Below are 16,629 nucleotides of genomic sequence, written 5' to 3'. Positions count from 1 at the left end.
CGATCGCGGCGCTCGTAGCTGTGGTCGCAAGGTTTCTGGTGCCTGTCGCGCGGCAATCCCCCGAACACGGTGGTGGACGCCGGAAGTAAGGGATGCCGTCAGGCTGAAGAAGGAGTCCTATCGGGCCTTGTTGGCTCGTGGGACTCCCGAGGCAGCTGACAGGTACCGGCAGGCTAAGCGTGCTGCAGCCCGCAGGCGGTCACAGAGGCAAAAACTCAGGACTGGGAGAGGTTCGGAGAGGCCATGGAGGAGGACTATCGGTCGGCCTCAAAGAAATTCTGGCAAACCGTCCGACGGCTCAGGAGGGGGAAGCAGTGCTTCACCAACACCTTATGCGGTGCGGGTGGAGAGCTGTTGACCTCGACTGGGGATGTTGTCGGACGGTGGAAGGAATACTTTGAGGATCTCCTCAATCCCGCTGTCACGTCTTCCGAAGAGGAAGCGGAGGCTGGGGACCCGGAGGCGGACTCATCCATCACCCTGGCCGAAGTCACTGAGGTTGTTGGCAAGCTCCTTGGTGGCAAGGCTTCGGGGTGGATGAGATCCGTCCTGAGTATCTTAAGTCTCTGGATGTTGTGGGACTGTCTTGGCTGACACGTCTCTGCAACATCGCGTGGCGGTCTGGGACAGTGCCTCTGGACTGGCAGACCGGGGTGGTGGTCCTCTGTATAAGAAGGGGACCGGAGGGTGTGTTCCAATCACAGAGGATCACACTTCTCAGCCTCCCGGTAAGGTCTATTCCAGGGTACTGGAGAGGAGAATTCGTCCGATAGTCGAACCTCGGATTCAGGAGGAGCAGAGTGGTTTTCGTCCCGGTCGTGGAACACTGGACCAGCTCTATACTCTCCATCGGGTGCTCGAGGGTTCATGGGAGTTTGCCCAACCAGTCCACATGTGCTTTGTGGATCTGGAGAAGGCATTCGACCGTGTGCCCCGGGCGCTTTGTGGGGAGTGCTCTGGGAGTATGGGGTCCGGGGCCCTTTGCTAAGGGCTGTCCGGTCCCTGTATAACCGGAGCAGGAGCTGTGTTCGCATTGCCGGCAGTAAGTCAGACCTGTTCCCGGTGCATGTTGGACTCCGCCAGGGCTGCCCTTTGTCACCGGTTCTGTTCATAATTTATATGGACAGAATTTCTAGGCGCAGTCAGGGGCCGGAGGGTGTCCGGTTTGGGAACCACAGGATCTCATCTCTGCTGTTTGCAGATGATGTCGTTCTGATGGCTTCTTCAAACCAGGACCTGCAGCATGCACTGGGACGGTTTGCAGCCGAGTGTGAAGCAGCTGGGATGAGAATCAGCTCTTCCAAATCTGAGGCCATGGTTCTTGACCGGAAAAAGGTGGTTTGCTCTCTTCGCGTGGGTGGGGAGTCCTTGCCCCAAGTGGAGGAGTTTAAGTATCTCGGGGTCTTGTTCACGAGTGAGGGACGGATGGAGCGTGAGATTGACAGGCGGATCGGTGCAGCGTCTGCAGTGATGCGGGCGCTGTATCGGACCGTTGTGGTAAAGAAGGAGCTGAGTCGAAAGACAAAGCTCTCGATTTATCGGTCAATCCACGCTCCTGCCCTCACCTATGGTCATGAGCTTTGGGTAGTGACCGAAAGGACAAGATCGCGGATACAAGCGCCGAAATGGGCTTCCTCCGCCGAGTGGCTGGCGCTCCCTTAGAGATAGGGTGAGGAGCTCAGTCACACGGGGAGCTCGGAGTAGAGCCGCTGCTCCTCCACGTCGAGAGGAGCCAGCTGAGGTGGCTAGGGCATCTGATCCGGATGCCTCCTGGACGCCTCCCTCGGGAGGTGTTCTGGGCATGTCCCACCGGGAGGCGGCCCCGGGGAAGACCCAGGACACGCTGGAGGGACTATGTCTCTCGGCTGGCCTGGGAACGCCTCGGGATCCCCCGGAGGAGCTGGAGGAAGTGTCTGGGGCGAAGGAAGTCTGGGAGTCCCTGCTTAGACTGCTGCCCCCGCGACCCGGCCCCGGATAAGCGGAAGAAGATGGATGGATGGATGGATGGAATGTCCAAAAGCAGAACAGAGTCAAATGAATCTGTGTTGAGGCTACCTGACCAGAGAAACCAGTCTCATAGGTTACCAATGGGCTTTCCAAATCCCAATTCAAATTAACCAAATTAAACAAGCAATGTAACAAAAGCAACTAGGCGCACAGTAATAGATTAAAATCTGGTGCATCAAAGCGATCATGATTTGGCCAAATACAATTTATAGTGACCATTAAATGTTAGCTCCTTAACTACTGTACAAATCACATATATTCAATATTTATTTTGCTAACCATTTTTGAATGCAGGAGATATATATAGATCTATCTATCTATATATTAATACACCACAGTGGACATTAAAGGTCCAGTGTGTAATATTTAGAAGAAGCTATTGGCAGAAATGGAATATAATATTCATAAGTATGTTTTCATTAGTGTATAATCGCCTGAAAATAGGAATTGTTGTGTTTTCATCACCTAACAATAAGCCATTTACAGTGGTGTGCAAAAGTGTTTGTATTTTTTAGCATGTTTGTCACACTTAAATGTTTCAGATCATCAAAGAAATTTAAATATTAGTCAAAGATAACACAAGTAAACACAAAATGCAGTTTTTAAATGAAGGTTGTTATTATTAAGGGAAAACCAAACCTACATGGCCCTGTATGAAAAAGTGATTGCCCCCTAAACCTAATAACTGGTTGGGCCACCCTTAGCAGCAACAACTGCAATCAAGCGTTTGCGATAACTTGCAATGAGTCTTTTACAGCGTTGTGGAGGAGTTTTGGCCCACTCATCTTTGCAGAATTGTTGTAATTCAGCCACATTGGAGGGTTTTCGAGCATGAACTGCCTTTTTAAGGTCATGCCACAGCATCTCAATAGGATTCAATAGATAGATCAATAGGATTGTTACTTTTACGGCAGATGTAATGGGACACACACCTTCCAAAAAGTTCAGCTTTTTCAGGTTTACCACTGTTCCATGTTTTCGCCATTTGTGGATAATGGCTCTCACTGTGGTTTGCTGGAGTCCCAAAGCTTTAGAAATGGCTTTATAACCTTTTCCAGACTGATAGATCTCAATTACTTTCTTTCTCATTTGTTCCTTAATTTCTTTCTTTGGCTCTCAGCATGATGTCTAGCTTTTGAAGATCTTTTGGTCTACTTCACTTTGTCAGGCAGGTCCTATTTAAGTGATTTCTTGATTGAGAACAGGTGTGGCAGTAATCAGGCCTGGGTGTGGCTAGAGAAATTGAACTCAGGTGTGAAAAACCACAGTTAAGTTATGTTTTAACAGGTGGGACAATTTCTTTTTCGCACAGGGCCATGTAGGTTTGGATTTTGTTTTCCCTTAATAATAACAACCTTCATTTAAAAACTACATTTTGTGTTTACTTGTGTTATCTTTGACTAATATTTAAATTTGTTTGATGATCTGAAACATTTAAGTGTGACAAACATGCAAAAAAATAAGAAATCAGGAAGGGGGTAAACACTTTTGCACACCACTGCATATCTACAGAGGGAGCGGGTCCCCTTCCAGGGAGATCGCCATGTTGCACTGCCATGTTTCTACAGTAGCCCAGAACGGACAAGCCAAACACTGGCTCTAGATAGGGCCTCCAGCGTTTTTCACGAGTTTTGCAACCACCATAGTTTCTCCTATATGCTTGGAAACGGGAGGGTGAGGTGAGCAGTATTCAAATAGTTGCAAACTGCAATTTCACCGCTAGATGCCACTAAATCCTACATACTGGACCTTTAAGTCTACATTGATTTTTGTCAATATTACATTATAATTGTGGGGTATTGCAGATTTCAACTATACGTTTGTTTAATAAGGCAATTCAAAGTGCTAAACTTAAGACATAAAAAGACCATACAATATATGAGAAACACAAAGCAAAATAAAAAATGACTTATGAATAGGATTTTAAAATGGCAGAAATAATAGAAGATCAAAAAATAAGCTAAAATTTAATACAACAGAATAAACAGGGTAAAAGAAACAGTGCAGTTACAATGCAATGCAAAGTGAATGAATAGTCCCAAATTTAATTCAATAAAAGGCAGGGGCAAACAGAAAGGTTTTAAACCTCTATTTAAAAGAATTGGGAGTTGGAGCACACCTCAAGTTTTTTAGGAGTTTGTTCCACATATGTGGTGCATAAAAACTGAACACTGCTTCTCTGTGCTTAGTTTTGACTCTGTGGACAGTAAGCAAATCTGTCCCAGACAACCTAAGAGGTCTGCACCATTCATTGGTTTATAAACTAACAGGAAGACAGTGCAAAGATCTGAGAACTGGAGTGATGTGCCACTTACTTGGTGTTAGTGAGGGCAGCTGCGTTCTGAATAAGCTGCAGCTGTGTGACCGACTTTTTAGAGAGATCGCCACCATAACAGTAGTCAGGCATACTAAAGATAAAAGCAATGGTTGACATAAGTCCAGTGGTGGAATGTAAGTAAGTACATTTACTCAAGTACTGTACTTAAGTACAATTTTTAGGTACTTGTACTTTACTTGAGTAGTCATATACTGCATTTCAGAGGCAAATATTGTACTTTTTACTACACTACATTTATTTTAAAGCGTTAGTTACTAGTTACTTTGCAAATTCAGATTATTAATACAAAATATAATCAACAAATACATTTTCCTGTAATATTTAAGCAGTAGTTAAAATTAGCCCCATCTTTACCAGCTGTAACATTAAAGTGATATGTACATCAATGCATCAATAATTATAATCCAGTAATATAATATAGTGTACTGTATATTATTCTGAAATGCGCCATTCTGCATAACAAGTACTTTTACTTTTGGTACTTAAATGTATGACTTTTAGTTAGTAACAGAGATTTCTACACTGTGGTATTGTTATTTTTTTTTTATTTAAGTAAAAGATCTGAGTACTTCTTCCACCAAGACAGAAGTCATTTAATTCTTGATATATATATATATATATATATATATATATATATATATATATATATATATGAAAAATAAAATAAATAATAAAAAAATGTAGAAACCTTTTTTGTTTGAGGGATGCATTAGGGGTGCTCATGTCGCCTCAGTATTTCTAAATCCTGGCTACGGCCCTGGATTAAAATATTACTCAACCAGAGAAATCTTTATTACTTCAGAAAGCCTCCGTCCGGAAACCTTAAAAACACTGAAACCTAAAAAACGCTGAATGACCAGTTCACTCACACTCAAACAAGAGAAATTCCCTTCAGGCGAAAAGAAAGAAAATTAGCATTCTGAGGGGAAGTGGGGGCGCATAAAAACTACAAGTGGTTACGTAAGGCCTACGTAATGGTTTATCTATGTCTCCTGGCCAATAAAATCTCCTCTGATTTCAGGCGTCATGACGTAATGCGATCTACTCCAGAATAGCGCGCGGAGGAGCATCAGCAGCAGCCACAAGGAGCCGTTCAGCCTTTCTCTGGACCGTTTTGCCAATGTTTGTTTATTTATGTGGGATTTGTTCGGTCCGGAATAAGCCTGGCAGGGGGGGATTTGCGGCGGGATGTCGGCCCTAAAGGAGAACCAGTGTTACGGACTGTCCAGCGGTAAACTGAACCGCGGCGGTACCATCTCTGTATTTCATGTCAAACTCACTGACAGCGCGGCAAGAGCCATTGACTCCTTTCAAAACGGCAAGGTAGGTTGTTTTTGAAAACATTTTCTTCTCGGGTACCCGAAACGTCCTGTAAATGTTGCTTTTGTTGTACCACATCGTCAGTGGGACCCTTAAAAACAAAGTGATAAGAAAAGGCGAGGAAGGCGGGTTTGTGATTTGCATTGCATTTGCAGCCGAAGTTCACCAATCTCTTCTCCGATTGTTGTCTCCTACACGCCTCCTTTTTAGCTATGAAATGGAAATATGTGTTGCATAATGCAGTGCGGAAATGCTTCCCTGTGTGAGGATGCTTGTAACAAGCTGCTGGCAAGTATTATGAATGTTAATCAGTGTTGGAGTCGAGTAGAGAAGAAAGAAACAGACTGTGGGGGGACAGAGGATGGTAGTAGGAGGGTGTTTTGGATTGCATTTGAGAGATGGGGTACTTGTCATTTTTTGGTAAACATGTTGAGTTGAAGCCAGTTTTTTAGCTACAGTTTAGCTCTCAGATGGAAAGCACAGATTCATGGACAGATTCAAAATCCAACATTTGACCCAGTTAATCACAGATGAATCAGACACTGCAGGAAGTCTAAGCAGAGAACAGTCATGCACACTTCCTCAACTCAGTAATTCCTGGTAACAGGGTTAGGAAAGTCCTCAGTAAAGAAAATGACACCCAATTTCTGATAAAAGGTGAAAACCATACTGCTCCTGTCACACCTCTAGTGTAAAACTATCATGATGACATAGACAGGAAGGTGGGGAAAACACCTAACACAGAGCTGAGTCTAACATGCACATATTACTGTTGCTGTGCACATATCTAGTTTCTTTATTTAGCTTTAAGTGTGGCTATCCATAACCCACTTGGCCTGATCACAGAGACAAAAAAAAACTTTGTACAGGCCGCCACCTCGCTCTCTGCACTCATCAACAGGTGGACTCTCAAATCCTCTCTGGGAAAAGGTCAATTAGATTCTAGTCATCACATACTTTCTATCCGGGCTGCAAATATGTCACTTTGAACCGTCATTTCTGCACTTTCCTTCAGGCTAATTCACCCCTCTGAAAGGAGGCTGTTATTTCACTGTGTTCATCGTATTCTCATGTGATAAGCTGCTGTATTTGAACAGCAGGTCGTAATGACCTTAGTCAGTGTTCTCTGAATTCATTTAAATGGCTCGTCATGGACAAGTGTAAATGTATCCCAGGGGGTACATCTGCAGTTGTCAGTGGGTTTAAGGAAAGATTGTTGAGTACTCACTAAATGTGGAGGGGAAAAAAGGATTTGGTTAAAAACCTACATCAACATATCTGCGTTTAGGAGGATAATAGTCACTCAAGTAGGATTGCAAATTGGTATGAGGCTGATCATTTGGGATGCACCAGTCCAATACTCTAGATCAATATCTGCACTGATACAGAGGTTATTAAGGGGAGATTGGGTTTTGCCCATGATGTGAGCAATCCACAGTAGATACAGGTTTTTTTTTTTTTGCCAATGTCATTTTAAAAGAGCACTCCCCCAATTTAGCATTGCAATCCTACAACACTGTCAGACTCACGATAGACAGTTTAAAAAAAGAAGGATAAAAAATGGATGCAGCAGAACCATAGATACTGTCTGTATTTTATTCCATGCATTCTTTTTCCTTGTCAAAACTTGCTGCCTATGTTACCCACAATGCAACTCGATCAGACAGTCAGAGATTCGGGTGTGTTATGCTAGTAGTGGCTAATGTAGCCCGAGCCGCTACCCTCAAGAGAAGATGAGGAGCGGGCTGCAGAGGTCTGGAGAGCTCACTTCTTTCTAACTCCACACCAACAGATTTTTTTCATTTTCAAACTTGTAGTCTTCAGCCCCAACTGACGCTGACTCAAGTGACATCACTTGAGGTAATCAGATTTCCTGCAGCTCCCTCTGGAGCCACAAAAGGCTTTGTACAACTTTTTTCACATATGCTGTAGTACCTCCCATCAATACGTGTGAACAGACTTTGATGTGTGAAATCGTGAGTTCCCCCTAAGTTAACGCTTTCTGCTATCAGTTCAGTCAACTCGGTTTGTAGTGCCACAGCAATCCATGGCCTTACATAAAAATTATTCCAACCGCAGTGAGGTTAACAGATTTGAATTTGCACTGGTATTGGATTGGTACTCAGTATCGAGAACCTGAGTTAAGGTGAGTTGAGAAAAAGTGGAATTGGTGTATCGTTAGTTGTCACACTAACCAGTAAACTGCCAGCTACTATAAACCAACTTCACAGGACAAAGCTCGAACCAATATGAATCACCAGATGCTGCAATTAAGAGTGCATGATGGGAAACTTGACCTGTGGGCTGTGGGGGTACAAAAAAAGGTTGGGAAGCGCTGTCAAACTGTCCACTATGCACAGACATGAAGAACAACAGGGTACAAACAGAAAAGTTGTGTGCGTGTGTGTGCGCACATCTGTATGTGCATGCTTATGGGTGACTCCAAGACACAATCAAATGATTTGCCTTTTTCTCCAGGGTTGGTCTTCCCATCCCACCATCTGTTTTAATGGGAACCAAGGGGTAAGAAGAACTGGTTGATATATACTAATTCAATAATTTCATGCATTAAGTGCATTAAGATTTGAAAGATGTTAAATCTTATTGTTTGTTTTGTCTGTATCTGTCTCATTCATGTCACAGAGAATCACTCTCCCATGCTCAGAGAAAAGAGATGAACTGAGGATATTCACCTTTGGTGTGACTAATGTCGCCCGCGACAATCCACATGGAAGCTTTGACTGCGTCCAACAGCTCAGCACTCGGTAAAACACAACAAAAAATCAAAGCAAACACGCAACTAGTTTACCCTTTTTTGATTATAAGTTAAGTTTGTTAGATTAAAGCTGTGATAGTCAGATTTCAGGAAAGAGTTGATTAGATGGAAAGGTGCAAACAGCAAAGCAATGATGCCGTAAAAATAAGGGAGATCATACATTTTATCTCGCATTCCAAACTGCTGATTATCGGCTGTAATCGTGTTCGGTGCACAGTGATTATATGTTATACTTTGTATTCTAATGTGTAGAATTAACTGAGCTTCTGAACAAGTTTCAATATTTTAAAATGCCTCCGCTCCCCTACTGCTGTGTGAAAGTCACCCTGCTGGTAATGTCTCTCTGTCACTCTTTTTTTTTTTTTTTTTTTTTTTAATCCCAGAGAAAACCTAGGGTTCCCGACTGCACAGGTCTAGGAAGCCTTGAAATTTAGAGAAGTGAATCTAATAAATGCCAAGAGTTGTGAAAAGTTTAGGAATCAAATCTGCTGTTTGAGTCCTGACACAAATACAAAAGCAATCTTTGGAAACACATGGGGAAAATAATGTGAAACTACAGATACACACTCAAACAATCTTTCATTTGAAATGGATAACGTGTAGAAGGAGTCCTGAAAGCTCTGACAGATCACTGTCTTTACTCGCTGTCCTCCCTCCTGCTCCTCCTTCTCCTCCCAGTGCTGCAGAGGAACTGTCATGTCTCGGGGTGATTCAGAAGAAGATGACAGTCAACGCTACAGATGACTCGTACGATAAGGCTCGTCAGAGCATGGCCCAAGCTGAGGAGGAGACACGCAGCCGAGGGGCCATTGTCATCAAACACGGGGGGCGCTACCAGGGTAGGAAAGACAGAAAACACTCATGTGCACCAAATCTGCTTGGTTATACAAGAGATAACTCCAGCTAAGGAATAAGACTGGCCTGAAGACAAATTTGTACTGTGCTGATGATAATAAAAAAAAAACACAGTCAGCCATATTGTAGTGGTTGCTATAGCAACATGTGTGGTAACCAGTGACATAGTAACAGCCAGTCTTGTTTTCTCCTGTAGATTTTTGTCCTTTTGTCTGTTTTCTACTATAAGTAAACTTTCTATACACTACACACACATGCATTATTGTATATATTGTTATTGTATATAATGGTGGTGTTAAAGGATACCGAGTCTCCACAGAGATACTTGCAGAACATACAGAGACAACATGCTCACCAAAATATCTATACATATGATAAAACCAGTGATTTAGCTTTTTTTGTGTGTCACCACTGTCTTTCTACTTCTAACCACCAGACCGCTTCCTTCTAAACAGATATTTTAGCCACCGTCATCTTGTTTCAGTGAACGCACACACAGTACACACGCACGTAGATATTGATGATTTCTGTCAGTTCAGAGGAAGTACAAAAAGCACTTCCTCACTCACTCAGGCTTGTGCAACTTTGTGGTATAGCAGCTTTTGCTCACTGAGAGGTGTGTGTATCTTTGTAACCTGAATGTTAGTTTCTCAAGAGGTGAAATGAGATCTCTTCCCTTTTTATTCACAATTTTGCCACAGGACAAATATGATGCACTAAGTCCTCTTCCTCTGGTGTCAGCACTCTTTTAAAGCAGTGGTTTCACACATTCATAACTGGGAAGTTCCCAGTACAACCTAGTCAATGCAAATGCACATACATTTAAAAGAATAAATGTAGAAGAAAATACATTTTGAAAATAAGAAAACACCACCAACAGCACAAGGTAACTCACCTTTCGATGATCCTTCTGCCAGGCTCACAAGATTTCTTTTTGAAGATGTTTTTGCTTTATATGGCAAGTGCTGCTTTTGATGTGAGATTTTCTGCTCCCTCGCAGGCAAGAAGGTAACGGTGCGAGCCCCGGCCCCCGCGCTGGCCAGCCTGACCAAACCGCAACACACGCCCCAGTCTCTCCTCAGCAACATCAAGAGGGGGGTTGGCATATCCAAGGAGAAGAAGGGTGCCTGTGCTTCAAACAGCAAGGGCGTGAGTGACGTGCAGGAGAGGCCGCTCAGGGAGAGAGTGACACACCTGCTGGCTCTGAGGCCATACAAGAGGCCTGAGCTGATCTTGAGGCTGCAGAAAGATGGACTGACAACAGGAGACAAAGACATGCTGAACTCTGTACTGATGGAGGTAATTCCTTCTCTTTTCTAGCCAGATAAATACAGGTCTCATACATTACACATTATACACTCATTACACAAGGATGTTTGTGGGGATCAAACACTGTCACCCTGAAAACAATTAAACAGATCATGAAAATTAATGAATGAAATTAGGTAAATTTGAACTGAAGATAAGTCTTTTCTCACCTTTGTTTTTGTACATATTTGCATGCAGGTTGGCCAGCTCAATAGCAGAGACAACACATTTGTTCTAAAGGATGGTCTGTATAAGGAGCTGCAGAAGAACTGGCCAGGCTATACCTCAGGAGACCAGCAGCTTCTTAAACGAATTCTTGTCAGGTAACATCAATGAGATACTTGCCACCATGTTCATCTGCCATTCACCTAGAAGGAAAGAATATGTAGTTCAATCAAATAAGCTTTTTTGACCAAAATTGACCAAACCGTTTTCACAGCATCTCAAGAACTGTGAAGATAGTTTGGATTAAAAAGCAAAGGATTGGTTGTTTACCCCACTCATTCTCTCTATCTGGTCTTTTAATGGTAACTGGCTTTTAAATCACTTTGAAACTGACTCATTTCACATTTATCAGGCTGTTAACTTTTCACAAAGATGAGCTGTTCAGATAGTCAATGTGGGGTTGGTTTTCTGCAGTAATCTGATTTCTCAAACATCATGTTAACAAGAAACCTGGTTTACATAATTGGGGTGGAGGATTCCCCAGCTAGATTTCTATATTGCCAGATTTCATGCTGGAGAAAGCCAATTTCTTGGCCACGTGTATCCTGGCTTACAATCGCCTTATGTAAACACAAGCATGCCAGACTTTCAGACAAGGAAAGCATCTCTGTGACAGCAGCCATGCTGGAGGTTTTGCCAATGCCTGCATTTCTTTTGTGCATGTAAATGCATTGATCGTGAGGCCAGTTTTGCACAAGCCAACCTGCATCAGCTATAGGAAGGGGAAGTAACAACAACAGCAGCAGCAGCAGCAGCAGTTTAAACTTGCAGCTGTACACACATCAAAGTCACAACCTACGTGCAAAGACAGGTACTGCAATTTAAACACTCACCAGCTGCAGGTAATGTGTGATGCAGCTGTTTTCTTTTTTTATTGCTGCTGTTCACTTTGTGGGTTCTTTTTGAGGTTTTAACACTTGTACCACCTGTTAATTGCAGCAGTGACACTAATGCAGGTCATTTTTCTTGCCTGTATATTGCCCACGTCAGCATATCTATATCTGCAGAGCTACACTGCTGCTGATGTTGGTGTCTTTGCTGATAGGTGGAATAGATTAGACCAGAACCACAGGTCTAAAACTAGTCTGGCTCTGAAATTGAACTGCAATCATTTACAAATGGCAGACCCCTAAGCACACTAAGCAAACACAAAAACTATATATGCAAAACAGAATGTAGATTTTGTAGAGTTGCCAGTTTATTTCTCACCTTCTAATTACTGTACAGGAGACTGTTCCAGCCACAACAGAGCCTCCTCACCGCCCCAGAGGCCCAGGTCAGTCCACTGCGAGACACCCCCAACTCCTCCCCAGCACACCATCCAAAACCTTCCCTGCCAGAGGAATACACTGACCCTCTGGCGAGTAAGAAGCCCCGAATATCCCACTTGTCTAGCAAAACAGTCAGTGACAAGTCAAGAGTGAGGCCGTCCAAAGAAGCGGCTCGTAACGCCGTCACTGAAGCGACTGACGGGCAAAGGAACTTGGTTGATCCTCGAAGGCTTTTTGACTCCTTGTCAGCAGTCTGTCAGCGGGAAGCAGAAGCGGCCAAGAGGCTGGAACCAAGTCCCTGTGCTCAAGAGGAGCCCGAAGGCCCAGCAGACCACCATCAATCCAACTCGGATTGTCCTCCGTCCCCTCTGATAGTGCCTGACCTGAGCAGACACACAATCAAAAGGAAGAAGAGCAAACACAAACACAGAGATCAGGTGAGAAAACTACTTTTTTAAAATTTAGTTTATGGGTTTTCCATTTCATATGATGCATTGGTAATTGTTTTTTGTTTTGTTTGTCAAGGATGAAGATAGGTGGAGAGACAGGAAAGAAAGGAGAAAAGATCGTAGTTCAGAGGTTCCAAACGAAGTCTCCCTGGACTGCACAGGTGAGTGCTGTTAGCTGTTGACTTAAATTTTTCTGTATTTTTAAATAGTTTGACATTGTTTGTTTGTTCTTTCTTTTTTTCAGAGCCAAGTGAAATTTTGTTTGTCTCTAATGTGCTTCAAGCGGACAATGACACAGCAGACTATCTATCGTAAGTAAACCTTTTTTTGGTACTTTGACACAAAATTCATCCAAGTGTCTATACAAAAAGTCTAAACTTATTTCTGTAACACATTGATTAAAATACAGTGTTTAAGAGTGTGTGTACAGTATGTGTGTGTCTGTCCTTGATCTCATTATGAAAAATTACGCTTTTTGCAATACAAAACTTCTGCAGGTTGTTAACACAGTATTCTGTACTTTACTGATCTGATCATAGTGTCCTTTTTATGTTCTCTGCACAGAACGTATACAGGGATTCGCAGCCACGACCAGAGACAGAGCTACAAGCAGGACTTTAACAGGGAGTACAGCGAGTACAGAGATTTACACGCTCGTATTGATGGCGTGACGCGGCAGTTCATGGAGCTGGACACACAGCTCAAACAGCTACACCACGAATCACATAAATATAAGGTAAAAAATAAAGAAACCCAGCACTTATGACTGCTGTCAAATTACTTAAGTCATAGAGTGCTTTTCAAGAGATACTCCACATAAAATCTTAAGTTTAGAGCAACACTCATCCCTGGCAAGCTTGTAAGTTTGTATTTAACTTTTTTAGTAAGAATGCTAAACCTCTATGTTCCATTCTTCATTTCACAAAAATGTGGATAAATCCACTGATTTCTATTTGAGGGAAAACAAAAGAAAATAACAATTTTCCCATTTATTCTGAAAGTGTAACATTAAATGGTACTTCATAGACTATAATTCTTAGTGCAAAAATTATGGCACTCAAACGTTGGCATATGGTAATCAAGAAAAGAAAAAATAATGTCAGCAATTCCTGTCCCTTGTTCTTATGTTAAAGGCGCCCTGTGGAGTTTTCTGGTAAACAAACGAAAGTTATGTTTACATTCACTGTTACTCACAAAAAAGTATTTTAAATCCAGCATTGTTTACATCTATGTTCACTATGTACTAGTCTTCTTCTTTCCTGCCTTTGCTGGTGCATTGCTGCGTATCTTGGCGTCTTACCGTGAGAGACCATTGGCAGGGCTGTTTATAGCATCACCCACGTGCAAACAAAACAAGGACCCATGACAAGGTCATAGAAAAACTGCTCCATAGCACTACTAGAGTCCAAAAACGCAACAGGAAACCTTTTTAAAAGACTCTAACCTGCATATTATATTAAATATATCACTATTAACTTAAGTTGACTGTAGGAGCCAGCAGTGCAGTTTAAGATTTTTCACATATAGTTCATCCTGATACTCAGTCAAAACTCTTTCTATTTTCATGTTTTACACAGTAGTGAGCCTATGGATGGGCAGCAGCATTAAAAGCAGAGTAAAAGTGGTTTAAATAATTTTATGGATGAAGTTAAGTTGTGTTTTGTTTTCCATCACATTCATATTATTAGGAATGTTGCATAAGAATGGGCACATTTTCCTAGTATTACAACATTTAGCTAACAAACTTGAAATTCTACAGATGTCTGTATTCTGTATGATCTGTATTCATTCATACTTACTTCTGTATTTCTCTCTTGCAGACGGTTCATAATCAAATTCTTCAAGAGTATCGCAAAATTAAAAAGGTAACAATTTTTATTATTTTTTTAAAACTTCAATATTTATCCCAAAATTGCTGCATGGGCAACTCCCCTCCTCTCTTTTGCAGTTACATAATCAAGTCTTTTTTTGTTGTTGTTTGTTTTTGGGTTTTTTTTTTGTCCCTTTAGTCCAACCCCAACTATAACCAGGACAAGATTCGCTGTGAATATCTACACAACAAACTGGCCCACATCAAGAAGCTCATATCACAGTACGACCAAGAGCAACTCAGTGTGGACCATTCACGTCTCAACTGAAGAGCCTGACTGGGAAACCATTGAACTTAGAGTACAATGATCACCATGAGGCAGGGGAGGTTCACGCTGCTGAGCTGGAATCTGTGGGTCTTCATGGCTAAACATAGTCTCACGAGACCTGCTGGAAATGTCATTTAGGTTGGGAGTCATTTGTGAAGAGCAGCAGTGGTATTCTGGGAAAAGCAGCCCTATAATATGAGATACTTTTTTTTTAGAAGATGGGAACATTTCTTGGGACCAATGTGCTGCTACCACAGTGACATGCCAAGGACACGGTGTAACAATAGTTTTACAAAGGCTCTTAAAGCTAAGATTTCACTCTTAAAAAATGCAAACAGATACATGTAAAGATGAGGTGCTAAGCCTAAAAACATTTGTAGATTCCCATCCCCATCACATTTTGTTTTTGTGAATTAAATCAATTTGGGTATTTGCTTATGTGTTCTGTTAGCCATGTCAGTGTTTAAGCCAGAAGCATGAGATTACTGCACGCTGTACATACCCAGACAGCTCGTATGAGGCAGGTGAGGGTTCTGATGGCAGCTGGGATGCAGATGTGCACATCTGTTCTTTGGGTTTGGTGAATTAAGACTATCAGTGTTATTGTCAGTTCAGGCCTGATCTGCTCGGTATGACTCCTTAAAGTATTGCCAGTGCCTGAAATGGTTACAAATTCTGGACTGGATTCATAGTATTCCACTGGTGTTGTCCTTTTATGTTGCTTTCCTGGAGCACAGAAGACTGTTGCATTGAACATAATGTTAACCTGAAGTTGTATTCAGGTAATTTACAGTATGAGAGGCAGTAAACGTGTAACTGGTTTTGATTATCAGAGTACAGAAAGTTATTGTAGGCCGAGACTGAAGAATTGACACATAAAAAGATGTTGTTGCATGCTGTGTGCTTTACAGAATGCATGAAGAATAAATCTGAAGTTTTGTCAGTTTCAAATAAATTAATTTGTATTCATTTTGTATGAGCGTTTCCTTTTATTTATAATGCTTTTTCCATTTGAGGCCAGTCAAAACTATCATGCAGTGCATAAATATATATAAATAATATAAATGCCCTAAAAATAGAATAAAGAATAGGTATAAATAAACTGAAACATGTAGTTTTCATTTACTATATGTAATAAATATTAATCTATTCCATTCAAGCACCTGTATCAGACAACAAATGCATGTTTTTACTACACATTAGGTCTGCCAGACATTTTTTATTTATTTTATTTAAATGCCTTTTGATATAACTTTTTTTAAAATGCCTTTGTATAATTAGGAATTTTGTACCAGTGGCAAGAACAAATGTACAGGAAGATGTGTACAAGGTGTATATTACATTGTCTTAGAGTGTTACACAAAAGACCTAAATCTCTTTTGATACTCTTGATATAATTTGTGCTTTATTTAAGGCGTGTGTACCAAAAAAGGTTACATGCATGTCTGTGAAGGTTTATCTCATTAATACTCAACTTTAGTGTGTTCCCAAACATTGCATTCTTCTTCTATGTTAGAAAATATAAGTACAGAATGGCTATGAATTAGTGCTTTGTTAAAGGCAGGTGCCCTAGGTTCATCTCAAATCCCATCATTTGTTGGTCAGTTATTCACTGTGTTCTGTTAGAGGTGATATATGTCAATCTTTCAAAAATCTCAGGCAGTGCATTTATAAATACCCTTAAAATTAGAAAATGCAAGAAAGAATTGGTTAAAAATATTTTAAACAGGTTGGATGTTTTAATTTTCTGGAATAAATCTTAAAAAAATATCAGTGGTAGGGTTAGTCAGCATTGTTTTTATTATGCAGTAGAGCTTTTTTGATGAATTTCATGAAAACAATAAAGAAAAGTCAATTATACCAATTCCAAGCACACCGCCTGGTGAACTATTTTCTCTCTAATCTCTCGATTCTAAGTGACTTTGTTTTCCACAGTCATCAT

At 41.5% G+C, this 16,629-nt stretch overlaps 1 protein-coding gene across 1 annotated transcript; it reads left to right on the top strand.

The window, feature by feature from the left end:
* The first annotated feature begins 5,368 nt into the window (after positions 1-5,368).
* On the top strand, positions 5,369-15,656 carry LOC122862077 (RNA polymerase II elongation factor ELL-like). Its single transcript, XM_044167293.1, has 12 exons — positions 5,369-5,668; positions 8,144-8,188; positions 8,309-8,430; positions 9,120-9,280; positions 10,297-10,595; positions 10,803-10,927; positions 12,057-12,537; positions 12,626-12,710; positions 12,794-12,860; positions 13,114-13,285; positions 14,370-14,414; positions 14,559-15,656. The coding sequence occupies exons 1-12, from the start codon at positions 5,534-5,536 to the stop codon at positions 14,685-14,687; spliced, it is 1,866 nt and encodes a 621-aa protein (XP_044023228.1). The 5' UTR covers positions 5,369-5,533; the 3' UTR covers positions 14,688-15,656.
* The last annotated feature ends 973 nt before the right edge of the window (positions 15,657-16,629 follow it).

The sequence above is a fragment of the Siniperca chuatsi genome, linkage group LG15, assembly GCF_020085105.1.
Source record: "Siniperca chuatsi isolate FFG_IHB_CAS linkage group LG15, ASM2008510v1, whole genome shotgun sequence".
NCBI classification, from domain to species: domain Eukaryota; kingdom Metazoa; phylum Chordata; class Actinopteri; order Centrarchiformes; family Sinipercidae; genus Siniperca; species Siniperca chuatsi.
Note: the sequence above shows the minus strand (reverse complement) of the source record. Positions and strands in the feature narration are given on the sequence as shown.

Excerpts from the sequence above, each read along its gene's own strand:
- LOC122862077 (XM_044167293.1), top strand. The coding sequence starts at position 5,534 with ATGTCGGCCCTAAAGGAGAACCAGTGTTACGGACTGTCCAGCGGTAAA. Across the intron at positions 5,669-8,143 it reads ACTCCTTTCAAAACGGCAAG|GGTTGGTCTTCCCATCCCAC; the intron begins GTAGGTTGTTTT and ends CTTTTTCTCCAG. Across the intron at positions 13,286-14,369 it reads ACGAATCACATAAATATAAG|ACGGTTCATAATCAAATTCT; the intron begins GTAAAAAATAAA and ends TCTCTCTTGCAG.